A 12,789-nucleotide genomic window follows, 5' to 3' on the forward strand; every position below is an offset into this window, starting at 1 on the left:
ATGGCCCAAGGCTTTGGGACCCTGTACCTGGAAGAGATGATCTTCCTCTGTCTCTCCTCCTCTGTATAGCTGACTTTGTAATAAAAATAAATAAATCTTAAAAAAAAATCTTTAAAAAAAATGTCAGAACTTGTCAAGCTGTACACTTGGCCAAATTCTGTATGCATCATTCTCACCTTAGGTTTTTACTTTCCTCCAGCACTGCTAAGTGTGATGGGGACTTGCTGGGAGAAGGTGTTTGTGTTCCTGCATTGAGGAGTTAAGGGGACCAACAGGAAGACAGATGTGAGATGATCCTGAACGCTTGATGCTCCCTGTGGGTGGTGCTCAGGGCTGTCCTGGACACCTGTCCCAGGCCCTTCCCCGGCCCCGCCCCTGCCCGCTGGGTCTCCTGCAGTCCTGCCTTGAGGCCTTGGCAGCATGTGCTTGCCTCCTCTCCCCGTGCAGTGCAGCCTGGCGCCTATGTGTACAGGGAAGAGACCCCAGCTCACTGCTGCATCTCTTACAGGTAACGGGAGCATTTTGAAGTGCCTTAGGTTTTCATCGTGATGTTATGCTCTGAATCATCACCTGTAAAAGATTTGTTATTGCCAAAATTGTACTTAACATTAGTCATGTCGTGGCTTATGTATCATTTATGAAAAGCTAAGGCTTAGGTGGACATTTCTTGCTGGCACGTTGTCTAGATGTACATCAGCTATTTAGCCGATCTTCTATTTGCTGAACTTACTGCAGCCAACCTGATTTAGGAATCATTTCTGTTGTACTTCCTGACCGGCTGGATCTGTGCTTTCTTGTCTTCTGCAGGTCTGACTGTGTCCACAGGAACCAGCTCCACAGGACTTTCTGTGTCCTCAGGACCTTCTCCACCCAGACCAAGGGCTACCTAACGTGTTCCCCAGAGCCCTCAGCAAGTGAGTACAACCTGCACCACCAGTCAGGGGCATCCCAGGGTCCCTGTGAGGCCTGGCTTCCCTGGGGCCCCCAGGTGGGCACGGTGCAGACCACTGGGATCCTGTACTGAGGGGAACAGATAGGCCTCAGGATATCAGGAGACCAGTATTCGTATAATTAACATTAATAGCTAAAGATCTGTGTCCGCTCATAAACTACCTACATATTCTGACACTCATCTGGAGCCAGTAAGGAATTCAGAATTCGCTGAGGAAGGTAGAGTTCTCATTTAGGCACACACCCAGGCCCGAAATCGTAAGGCCATGGGCTTCCAGACTTTCGAAATGCCACAGCACAGGTCATCTCTTTCCACATCTCAAATGTGACCCAGTTAGTTCATAAGGGCAATTGTTTATGACCTGATGTGGGATCGTTTTTATACACAGAGAGCTTAAAGAGTTCTGGAGGGTATCATATTTTTCTATTTAAAGATTTTGTTTGAAAAATAGAGCTCCTCCATCTGCTGCTTTACTTCCCCAATGGTTTTAACAGTCAATGCTGGTCCAATCCGAAGCCAGGAGCTTCTTCTGGGTCTCCTGTGTGGCGATGGGGGCCCAAGTACTTGGGTCATCTGCTGCTGCTTTCCTGGGCCATTAGCAGGGAGCTGGATAGGAAGTGGAGCAGCAGGGAATTGAACTAGCACCCAAATGGGATGCCGGTGCTATAGGCAGAGATTTAACTTACTCTGCCACAGCACCAGCCCAAAAAAATTTCCTCCTAACCAAGACCCACCGCCCCTTGAGAAAGAACAGGACCCTGTAGACAAGTTTCTGCTTGAACTTTTCAACCACTTCCTCTTGGAGCTTTCTCTTGCATTTTTACCAGTCACCAGAGGCAAACTTGGCCTTAGCTTCCTAGGCTACTTGTCTCGTTAGAACAGAACACTATTACAGACTCGCACTGCAGAAGGCTGTGACGAGTCAGTGTCGCTGGAAGTGCTGACAGATACCTGGTTTTGCAGGAAGGAGGCTGCCCTTCGGAGTTCTGCGTGGAGGAGAGCAGAACACTCGGTCTTGCCCCCCGACCATGCGCGTGTGACTGCTGGCCTCTTCATGGGCTCCCGAGGTCACAGCACGCTCCCGCGGACTCTCACGGCTCCTCGGATGATTGCCGAGGGAGACGTGGGAGGCATCGCGCAGATCACCTCCTCGCTGTTCCTGGGCAGGGGCAGTGTGGCCTCCAACCGGGACTTCCTGCAGTCTCGGGGCATTACGTGCATCGTGAATGCGACCATCGAGATCCCCAATTTCAACTGGCCCCAGTTCGAGTATGTTAAAGTGCCTCTGGCTGACACGCCCCATGCCCCCATTGGGCTGTACTTTGACTCCGTGGCCAACAAGATCCACAGCGTGAGCAGGAAGCATGGGGCTACCTTCGTGCACTGCGCTGCGGGGGTGAGCCGCTCGGCCACTCTGTGCATTGCTTACCTGATGAAATTCCACAACGTGTGCCTGTTGGAGGCTTACCGCTGGGTGAAAGCCCGGAGACCTGTCATCAGGCCCAACGTAGGCTTCTGGGGGCAGCTGATAGACTACGAGCGCCAGCTCTTCGGAAAGTCCACAGTTAAGATGGTGCAGACCCCTTACGGCATAGTCCCAGATGTTTACGAGAAAGAATCCCGCCACCTGATGCCTTACTGGGGGATCTAACGCTCCCACAGCCTGGGTGAGCAGTTGTCCAATGGCTGACTTTTGCTTCACCCTCAAGTCTTTCTACACTACAGGTGTTCAAGTTTACTTTAAGAAACAGGGAGGGGCGGGAATAAGGGGAATGCATTTGCTGCTAGTGACATTTTTAAAACTAGCATTTTGGAATAGCATTTACAAAAAAAAAAAAATCTTCAGCGGGCTTTTGCTCATTTGTAACAGTCTAACCACCCAGTTGTGCTCTGCGTGTGGCACCTTTCAGCACCATGGCAGGTACAGGAGCTCAGTGCGGAATTCCCTCTGGGCCCCGACTAACCCTGTGGAGACCAGCTTCCCAGGCTGCTGACCAGACGTGCCTGGGGAAGATGAATTCCAGCTGCAGTCTCTACCAGGTTAGTTTTCTATACCTTCACCTCTATTTAGTGACTCTGTAAGTTAAAATAAGCCCTTATTATTTAGTTAGGTAATTACAATGAAGTCTGTAACAAAGACCCTCTGAATTTGTTCCCCAGGGCATTAGCTTTATTTTTAATAAATATCTGCATAAAACATTGGGATTCCTTTTTTTAAAACTAATTTTACTGATGTGTATTCAAGAAAGAAAGAAAAACTGTGCCAAGTCTATAGCTCTTGGGACAAGTATTAATGCTAATTTCAACTAGATATCCCAACACTCTACATCCTTGATAAGCATTTACAGTTGTGGGGTAACAGGGCAGAGCATGCGCTCTGAAACAACGGTCTAATTTCACTTCTCTCTCACTAAAAGGGATGCACTGAAGTAGTGAGTCCTCCATTAAGGAAATGTTTTTGATACAAGATGTACCCTATTAACACATCCCAAATGGCCAAGCCCAAGCCTGCGTGCAGGTGGTAACCGCTGCGCGTCACACCTGACCTGCCAGGCTGCTCCTTTCCTTTGGGTACGACAGTCACTTGGAAGTCTGTCCAGAGAATCAGGGCCAGTGTCGAAACACTGTCGGATGGTTCCAGATTGCTCATCTGCGGCTTCATTGTCCAGCTCCCTGGTCTATTCTGGGACAAAGCCAGAACTCACCAGTAGCTCCACACGAACACAGGCTGGCATCTTCCAGCTCTTACCTGGGCTGTGGCAGGGGTTTCCCCATCAGGACTCTAACATGTACCCACTCTTTTCGAAGTATGCATCACTAGTGCCTAAGTAGGAACAATAAAGTGAGAGCAGAGGGACCAACAAATGCAACGTCACCAGGAGCAGAACAATCCGGAGAGCCAAGGACTTCGTTCCTATGAAACCAAGCTTAAAAGCTTTTAAGGACACAATATAACCACACGCTCTTGGTTATGAAAGATGACATCCTGCAGGAAGCCTGGCCCTGGTGTCCCGCCGCCTTCCCAGTCCAAGTGCTTCAGCCAACTCTTCCTCCTAGTGACTCACGTCCATCTCGAGTCTTAACCAGCTAAGAAAAGACCAAGACAAAGTGCACGTGATAGTTTTGTGCAATTTGTTTTTACTTCTAAAAGAGTTCAACAAGTGGTTACCTCAGGGAAGACCCTGAACATATTTTACAGGACAAGCTTTATAAGGTCTAAATTTACGTGCAAAGGTCAGAAGCCACACCACCTTACAATACTGGACCAAGTTGCGCAGCCACACACAAGGGCCCCCAGCACCCACTGGTTCATGCAGCCACGACTAAACACGGAGTTGTTGCGCATGAACGCATGTGCACCGTACTCACAACAACATGGAAGGGAAATCAGTCAAGTCAAAGTTTGTCATTCAGAAAGGGGTGTTTTTCATGTCTGGGCTTTGCTTTCATCTTGGCTTAAGCTTCATTTCCTCACCTTAAGTTTACAGGAAGAGAACTTTCCAGTGCTGTTACTTGGTACAGTTCCCCAAAGACAGTCACCTGTACATGTAGCGGCTACACCCCGCTCGCCCTGCACCCTGACGTCTGCTGGCAAGGTGTTCAGCAGGCTGTACTGCTGCAAGGCAGCTGTCTGACTTAGCAGGGCAGAGGCCCACCCTCGGCAGCCCCCGAGCAGAGCAGGCGCTTCATGTGGCTGCGGTGCACAGCTTTCCAAAGCCAGAAACACACTAAGAAAACGGGCAAGCAGGAACGTCCTTCCACAAGAGCATACCCTCCACAAAATATTCAAATCCCTCAAAATATGCAAACCATTAGGAAATGCTAACTCACAACCAGGGGAAAGTGTGACATGACTACCATGCCGATATACCTGTACCTTCTCCATCTTAAGCATGTCCAGACAAAAGTTACACATCAACCCATAAAACGTTTTAAAGACAAAACAGAAAAGTGCTTCTTAATCACCATTCAAGCCCAGAAATGAGGCCGCCTGACATGATACACAGTGTGGAAAATACGTAACCTTGGTTACTGTTTCCAAGGACACCCTCTGCTAACAAGGGAAGAGCTTAGGTGAGGTCAAAAGCAGCCAGGGATTCACTTGAATGAATGTGGGTCCAGAAAGCCAGCACAGTGGGGTGCCACACTCCCAGGTCCTGAAAGAGGAAAAGCCTTGGGGGCTGTTCACAGCAGAGGCTTTTGTTGCCATCTGAAAGCTTCCCTTTGTCCCTCCTGTGGCTGTACTAACCGTGCCACCCCCGGGAAGGACAGCTGTGACTACTCGGGCACTGCCAAGGTGGGTCCATCTGGACCCTGCATGCGCTGACACACTAGTGGCCAGGCTGAGAGGTGCTTGGGCCTCTGGCACAGCCTGTGCCCAGCTGGCTGCCAGTGGAGTCACTACTAGGGCATTGTCCCTGGTCCACGGCTCCCCTGGGTCCCTCCTAGCAAGACACAACATCAGCTGCAGGTGAGCCAAGCTGGTGAGCACTTCCCTGCAGGCCAGCTGAAGTCTCCGCAGGGGCCCACAATAAACACTGCCCCCGTGGGAGAAAGTGTAAAAGATATAAGATGGGGACAGGACGGCTCCCTCAGTGTTGGTCCTGAGATGCAAAAAACCCACGGGTAACTGTCAGCAGGAGTCAAAGGCTGCCTGCAGTTTGCAGGTTACCTGGGTCAGACACACAGGGGAGCATGGGAACCCCAACACCTCTTCATGAAACATGTAACCCAAATTCAGAGAAGCTTATGCTCTAGATTGTTCTTTGTGGGAACAACATGGCCCTTGACCGCCGGTTTTCACTCCTGATTTTACGCACTCGGTTTCAGCGGCAGAGATGATCTTGACATCAGCACGAGCGTTTCCTCGGCGCTCTGTCTCACCAGCTTCCCTCCTGGGCTTCTAGGTCACAAAGCACATCCCATTCCCTTCTGACCAGGCCAGTGACTTCTGGGCCTCCCAGACACCACCCGGGTGGGCCTAGAACCCCATGAAGGGATTACACACACTGCCTTTCCACACCTTTCCTGAAAAAAGACCATGTTTGAGTCTGTGGGGCAAAACGCTGTTTCTCCTTGAACATGGCTCCAGGCCCGGCCCAGGCACACGCGGGGAGAGCGCAGGAGAGGCGCGGAGCATGGGCTCAGGTGCGGGCAGGGCGGCATCTCGGCGCTCACGCAGCGCCTGGGCCGCGGGCAGGAGTGGCCCTGTTCAGCGCAGGGTGACAGCGCACTGGGGTAACTGCACCTGCCCCGTTCCTTCACCTCAGATCCCAATGAGCCGCAGTGATGAGTGCGTTCCTCTGCACAGCACGGGGCGTGCTCTGGGTAGACTGGCTCGTCCCAGTCCAGCCATGCTAACGTGTTTGTCTTCAAGGGTTAATTCTTCAAACTGCAGCAGCAAAGTGTTCCTCAAAGAAAACGCTGGTCCACATTTTAAAACAACTTAGGAGAACTAGAGCTGAGCAGGCACTGCAGTGCCCCGTGCAGCCTGGGTGCGGCTGTCCCGACGCCTGGGCCGGGCCAGGGAGTCCCCGAGGGGTGGCCGCATGTGCTGCAAACTCCCCGCTTACCTCTTGGGGGATCTGTCAAGGCTTTGTGGAGATGAACTCACATTTTATTGGTTCCTGGGCACCCCATGGGTGTGGCACACACATGCACATGTGCGCACACGCATACACACACACGCAGCTGGTGCTTCACAGAGGAGTCCTTCAGAGCAAATCAGGCAGGATGAGGCCAGGAGGTTTAGGCTCAACACAATTGATCCAGAAGTTGGCACAGCTGGCGTGATACTGGTGCCCTCCATATGCCAGCTTGAAGCTGTCAGTCTCCGAGTTGAATGCCTGCCAGACACAGAAATACGGGGCATGTCAGGCTCTCTTGCATTCCCGAGCTGCTCGTCGCCGACACAGGCGTCTCCCCAGGTCAGAGGCTCGAGCCGGAACGACACGGGCAGAAGCCAGGCAGGCAGCTGCGGGAGCTCAAGGCCTTCCGCCCCGAGTGGGAGCTACCAGAACAGCCTTGCCAACTGCTGCGAAGGGTTCTAGGGAGGACAGGAGCGTTCATAATATGGGAACAGCCAAGGAGAGAAGGGGAGAGAGACAGAGAGAGAGAGGGGGAGAGGGAGGGAGAGTGTGTGTTGGTGGGGGATGTGGGGGCTTCTCTCTCCCTGTGAGGACAGGGGAGCGCCCAATGCGGGAACAGCCAAAGGCAGTGTGTGCGAGTGTTGGTGGGGGACAGGGCACCCCTCCCTGTGCTCAAGGAAGCCCTCGTCCCGGGGCTGGGTTCCGACTGGAGCAAGCACTTCCTTCCATCTCTGTGTGAGCTGAGCATCGGGAGAGAGCAGGTGATAGTGCCGGGCCGGATGCCGCTGCCATGGGGCCTGGATCTGTATCGCTCACCAAGTCCAGAGGTTGGAGTTCGGGGAAACTCAGTGGACTTCAGGCACATGAGGATGACTCCCAGGCGAGCGCAGCTGAACGACAGTGGCCAGGGCAAAGGGGCCCAAACCTCAGCCCCTTCCTGGAGGCTGTCCTCTAGGCACCACCTGCACGCAAACAGGACTCAGCAGCCCCACAAGGAGCCCTGCTGGCCACGGCTGACTGCTCAGTTGCTGGTCTGTGTGAGAATGACACCTGCTCTTGCAGAAACTGCTCTTTCTGCTACCTTGTTCACTGCAGGAAAAAATGCCTGCAACGCCACAAGCCACCAAGGAGACACACGCACGCACGTGAGACAGAAGCAGACCCACATAGCCATGTTAGTTGATCGGATCAGACATTATGGGAACACACATGACTCAGTGACAAATTTGTGACTGGAACGGTGTCGGACGGCAACGGAATCATCCGCCTTGCCTTCCACACTCAAAATTAAGATGGAGACGCCAAGGTAACGGGTAAGTGGGTCATACTTTTTTAGGAGGTTCCTCTGCAGGCTTCTCTTCTCTCTGAAATAATGTTGAAACCACAAGGTCAACAGGATTGGCAGAAGTGGGCCTCTGGCCCCACACCGACCCCTACAGGCCACCTCTGCGAGCAGGGAGCGCCCCCAGCTGCCCTGGGGAGCATGCGGGCCCGCCTGTCATCTTCCAGCAAGATAAAGTTGTGCCCCAGGTCCTGGGTGGAAGCTGTGTGACTCACCCTGCTCCGGGAGTCCACGTTCAGGAGGCACACCCCACAGGCAAGCTCCTGGGCGTTTTTGATCCCAGGCCGCAGCATGCAGGAGGAGAAATCCAGTGAATTTTCATCCGGCTGTGGAGGTAAGACACACAGGTCAGCGGCCAGCGAGCTGGATGCCGTGGTTTCCCTCCCCGACCCTGTCAGCAGGAGCCCAGCAGCAAACTCGGGGCCTCTTACCCTGGCACGAGAGAACTTCATTTCTCAGCCATTTTCCAAGCATGTGCTATGCTCTAGGTGCCAGGAATGCCAGCCCAAGTCAAAACTGTCTCCTGTCCTCGGAAAACTCAGAGCCCAGGGCAGGAGACGGGTAACCAGGGGTGGGCGTTGGGAGCCAACCCAAGGGGCAGGAGCCTGTCACCAGGGGGCACTGCTGAGTTCTCAGGGGAGTCCTCACAACACTTCCGGGCTGAGCTTGGCAAGATGGGCAGGGGAGGATTTGTAAGAAAAACTTTTTTTTTAAAACCAAATTGAGGGGCTCGGCGGGCGGCGTGGCCTACCGCTGGTTCTAATCCCGGCAGCTCCACTTCCTCTCTCTCTCTCCTCCTCCTCTCAGTATATCTGACGTTGTAATAAAATAAATAAATAAAAATAAATCTTTAAAAACAAACAAACAAAAAAAACCCAAATTGAGTTGGTTTCCTTGTTTCCTCCCTCCCCTTCTTTCTGATTTATTTTTATTGCAAAGTCAGATACACAAAGAGGAGAGACAGAGAGGAAGATCTGTCTGCTGATACACTCCCAAAGTGACTACAACGGCCAGAGCTGAGCTGACCCGACCCCAGGAGCCAGGAACCTCCTCTGGGTCTCCCACATGGGTGCTGGATGCCAAGGCCTTGGGCTGTCCCCTACCACTCTCCCAGGCCAAAAGCAGGGAGCTGGATGGGAAGCAGGGCCCATATGGGATCCCGGCGCATACAAGGCTAGGACTTCACTAGACTATCATGCTGGGCCCAAGAAAAACTTTTTAAAAGATTTCTTTTTATTTGAAAGAGGCAGACAGAGGTAGATGTCAAGAGAGAGATCTTCCCCTACTGCTTCATCTCCCGATGACTACAATAGCCAGGGCTGGGCCAGGCTGAAGCCAGGAGTTCTATCTGAGTTTTCTACATGGGTGCAGGGGCCCAAGCTCTCTGGCCAGTTCCACCACTTTCCCAGGCACGTTAGCAGGGAGCATCCGGGACTCAAACGAGCATCCATACAGCCAGCATCGCGGGCACAGGCTTATCGCGCTATGCTACGCTGCAGTGCAGGTCCCTGTCCTGGTATTTAATTTTAATGTTTAATTAGTTTTTAACAGATTCAATACAGTCTACAGATACAACTTTAACAAGAGAAGGATACCCCTCTCTCGAGGGAGGGATATTCTATGTAGAATGAGAAGCAAGGCATAGGCTTCTGAGTCAGGACGGGGCATGGGAAGAACCCAGAGCATTGGAGAAATGACAACATGTTAATAAGGTCTCATACACAGAACAGTCATAGCAGGATTACTCATCTGAGCCGGACCCGGAAGCAGAACAAGTTCCTGTCAGCAAGAAAATGGATGAGCAAATAGTGGTAAGTTTATGCAATGGAAGATCATGTAGTAATCTAAAGACTCCAACTGAATTCTCGAGACTTCATGCTGAGAGGCTGTAACCAAGAACCCAGTTACACACAGTACACAAACAGGCAACTGAGGTGAGAAGGCAGGGGAGTGGGGCACCTGAAATCAAACTGGGACTCATGAGGGAGACACAGGGGGACTTGGAGGAGCGACACAAGCAGCCCAGGCACTGACTGGCACGTTCATGGAATGGTGTCTGTCAGAGCTGATCAAAGCACTTCGCGTCTGTGCAGCCCACGCAGCTCCCTGCTTATGGCCTGGGAAGGCAGTCAAGGTCCGCCCAAAGCCTTGGGACCCTGCACCCATGTGGGAGACCTGGGAGAGGATCTTGGCCGTTGCAGTAACTTGGGGAGTGAATCATTGGACGGAAGATCTTCCTCTCTGTCTCTCCTCTTCTCTGTATATCTGACTTTGTAATAAAAATAAATCTTTAAAAAAAAAAAAAACATCTGAGTAGGGCCCAGCACAGTAGTCTAGTAACTAAAGTCCTCACTTTACATGCACTGGGATCCCACATGGATGCGAGTTAGCATTCTAGCTGCTTCACTTCCCATCCAGCTCCCTGCCTGTGGCCTGGGAAAGCAGTCGAGGACAGCCCAATGCCTTGGGACCCTGCACCTGCATGGGAGACCCGGAAGAGCTCCTCGCTTCTGGCTTCAGATCGGTGCAGCACCAGCCGTTGCAACCACTTGGGGGCTGAACCAGTGGATGGAAGATCTTTGTGTAAATCTGACTTTCCAATAAAAATAATTAAAAAAAAATCTGAGTAAGAAAAAGGAAAAGATCCCCAAAGGTGTCTTTTTTTTTTCCTTTAAAGATTTTTTGAAAGGCAGAGTTGCAGAGACAGGCAGACAGCTATCAACTGCCATGCTTTTGTTTGGTTCACTACCCACATGGCTACAATGGCTGTGGCCGGGCCAGGTGATAGTCAGGAGTGCCACCCGGGCCTCCCACCTGGGGCGCAGGGGCCCAGGCCCATGAACTGGGCCTCTTGTGCTGCTTACCCAGGCTCACCTAGGGAGACCTGGAAGTGGAGCAGCCAGACTTGAACCGGTGCCCATGCTGGGATGCTGGCATCTCAGTTGGTGGCTTAACACACAGAATCACAGTGCTGGTCTCAAGATTTGAATTTTTAATTTTTAAATAGCTAGATCAGTTTATTTGGCTTAGAGGACATAGGCCCTAGAGCAAAGCTTCTCCACTTGGGCACCACTGACATTTCAGTTGGGGATTCTGCGCAGAACCAGCTTCTGCAGTGCGAGATGGTTAGCAGGAGTCCAAGCTTCCTCAGGGGCAAAGTCACACGCTGCCCCACCACTGAGAACTCACTTTTCCTAAGGTCCACACATTAAATCAGCTGGAACCAGTTCTCAGAAGACCTGTTGTGGTGTCTGCCCAGCTGTTGGGCGCCTTATTCTATGGTTGCCTTGTTCTATGGTGAGTGTGGTTCTGGCATAAATGCTGGCTGTTTCCATGGTAAAGATTAGAACAGCTTAGCCTGTGTGCCCAATGCTTTGGCGCCTTCGCTGCGGAGTCAGATCACAGATCTTGAACACTGCACCACCTCTCTCCTGCTTTTGTACCAAGTACACACTAAAGCTTCAGACATCACATACTTCTAAGTTCAAATCTGCATATCCATGTTTTCTCTGTCACGTTCCCAAGTCTAAATAGCCAAGCAATCTACCACCAAGCCCTGCTTTCTAACACTGGTGAATTCTCCTTCCGTGGCAGGTCTGGAGTCGCCCCGTGCTGGCGCCAAGCACAGCAGGGGCAGGACGTGCACAGTCCTAGCAATAGCAGGGCGCCCACCTGCCTTAGCTTGTCCAACAGGGACAGCGGGGTGCCTGAGAGCGCCACTCGGAACTGCAGGAGCCAGATCACAGGACAGTGGAACCAGAAAACCAACAAGTTGTGAGCACAGACTACCTGCTTTTAATACAGTTCACTGAGCAGACAGTTTTTATCATTTCACCTTAGCAGCTGTACTAATCAACTATCTTACCAAACTTCTGAAAATGTAACAATCAGCTCTTGCAAACCAGTAAGGACTGGATCCAACATAGCACTCTGACAGAAATAAACTATCGTGGGGGTCTGGAAGTTGAGGGGCTTCTCTTGGGAGGCCAATCCCCTCTCTAGGGCAGGCGGAGTGACCTTGAGCAGGAGCAGCCAACCCTCCGCGGTGAGTGTGGAGGGGATGGCTTCGCTGATGCATGTCAGGTTTTCAGAGCACATGTGCAGGGAGTCCAGGGACAGCATGGGAAGATTCAGATGGAGTAGGTAGGAAAGGAAGCAAAGACGCCAGCAGGCTGATGGGAACCCCGTAAAAGGGGAAAAAATAATTGTTTCATCTCAAGAACTAAAAAACAAGAGCAGAGTCCCAGCCAAGTGTGAGAAAACTGGAGGGTTCCAGTGTGGGCACAGGCAGGGAGCGGTCGGTCCAGAGCTCGGCCTGCCAGGCTGGCAGTGTGAGGTGCTAACACAGCCTGCTGTGGCCAAGAGCACCAAGAACCCTGCAGGTTGGGAGGTCAGGGCCCCGGGGAGCTGGTGTGGTGGTTGGCTTGTCCTCACAGACATGGAAGTCACCCAGGATGACGGCCAACTCCTGTCACAGCAGGAGGCGCGCTTTCTACACTTCTACGCTGTTCCACCAAGGTGTCATCTCATGTTGCTGAGCACTTAAGTAGAAATGCATGACTTCTATAAAAGTAATGTACATGAACTGGCTCCACAAATCCTTCCTGAGCAAACCTAAGCCAGATGCCCCGAGCTGCAGCCGAGGCAGGGAGGTGCCTGGTTTCGCATGGGCAAGAGGGGACAGAGGCCAACGTCATGGCCATAGCCAAGGCAGGGGGACATTCTCTTGTTCGTTTTCTGGTGCAGCTGGGGCCACTGTGGTCGAAGGCAGAAGTGCTGCTTTCGCTGTCGGCATCCCGGCCCTGCACCCTCCCGTGGCCGCCGTGGAGGATCTGACCCCGAACCTGCGCCCTGGAGATGGAACATCACTTCCAGCATTATCCCAGCTGCTCACTTTGGAAAACAGA

The 12,789-nt window shown here is 52.1% G+C and overlaps 2 protein-coding genes across 18 annotated transcripts in view; one reads left to right on the forward strand and one right to left on the reverse strand.

Annotated features, from left to right (window-relative positions):
- The first annotated feature begins 859 nt into the window (after positions 1 to 859).
- DUSP14 (dual specificity phosphatase 14) lies at positions 860 to 2,869 on the forward strand. Its single transcript, XM_004590947.4, has 2 exons — positions 860 to 914; positions 1,916 to 2,869. The coding sequence occupies exon 2, from the start codon at positions 2,007 to 2,009 to the stop codon at positions 2,601 to 2,603; it is 597 nt and encodes a 198-aa protein (XP_004591004.1). The 5' UTR covers positions 860 to 914; positions 1,916 to 2,006; the 3' UTR covers positions 2,604 to 2,869.
- A 3,741-nt stretch (positions 2,870 to 6,610) lies between these two features.
- The window catches only part of SYNRG (synergin gamma), a 72,169-nt gene continuing 65,990 nt past the window's right edge, over positions 6,611 to 12,789 (reverse strand). For 12 of the 17 annotated variants that reach the window (XM_058675522.1, XM_058675515.1, XM_058675523.1 and 9 more), the window contains 3 exons: positions 8,098 to 8,208; positions 7,869 to 7,904; positions 6,611 to 6,798 (listed from right to left, as the gene is read on the reverse strand). In XM_058675522.1, coding sequence (XP_058531505.1) covers positions 6,667 to 6,798; positions 7,869 to 7,904; positions 8,098 to 8,208 — 279 coding nt within the window. In that variant the 3' untranslated portion in view covers positions 6,611 to 6,666. The remainder of the gene's footprint in view (positions 6,799 to 7,868; positions 7,905 to 8,097; positions 8,209 to 12,789) is intronic. The other 5 variants (XM_058675526.1, XM_058675516.1, XM_058675527.1 and 2 more) reach the window with 1 other exon arrangement.

The sequence above is a fragment of the Ochotona princeps genome, chromosome 17 (assembly GCF_030435755.1).
Source record: "Ochotona princeps isolate mOchPri1 chromosome 17, mOchPri1.hap1, whole genome shotgun sequence".
Classification (NCBI taxonomy): domain Eukaryota; kingdom Metazoa; phylum Chordata; class Mammalia; order Lagomorpha; family Ochotonidae; genus Ochotona; species Ochotona princeps.

What these genes read in the sequence shown, in the direction of transcription:
- DUSP14 (XM_004590947.4), top strand. Translation starts at nt 2,007, where the DNA reads ATGGGCTCCCGAGGTCACAGCACGCTCCCGCGGACTCTCACGGCTCCT.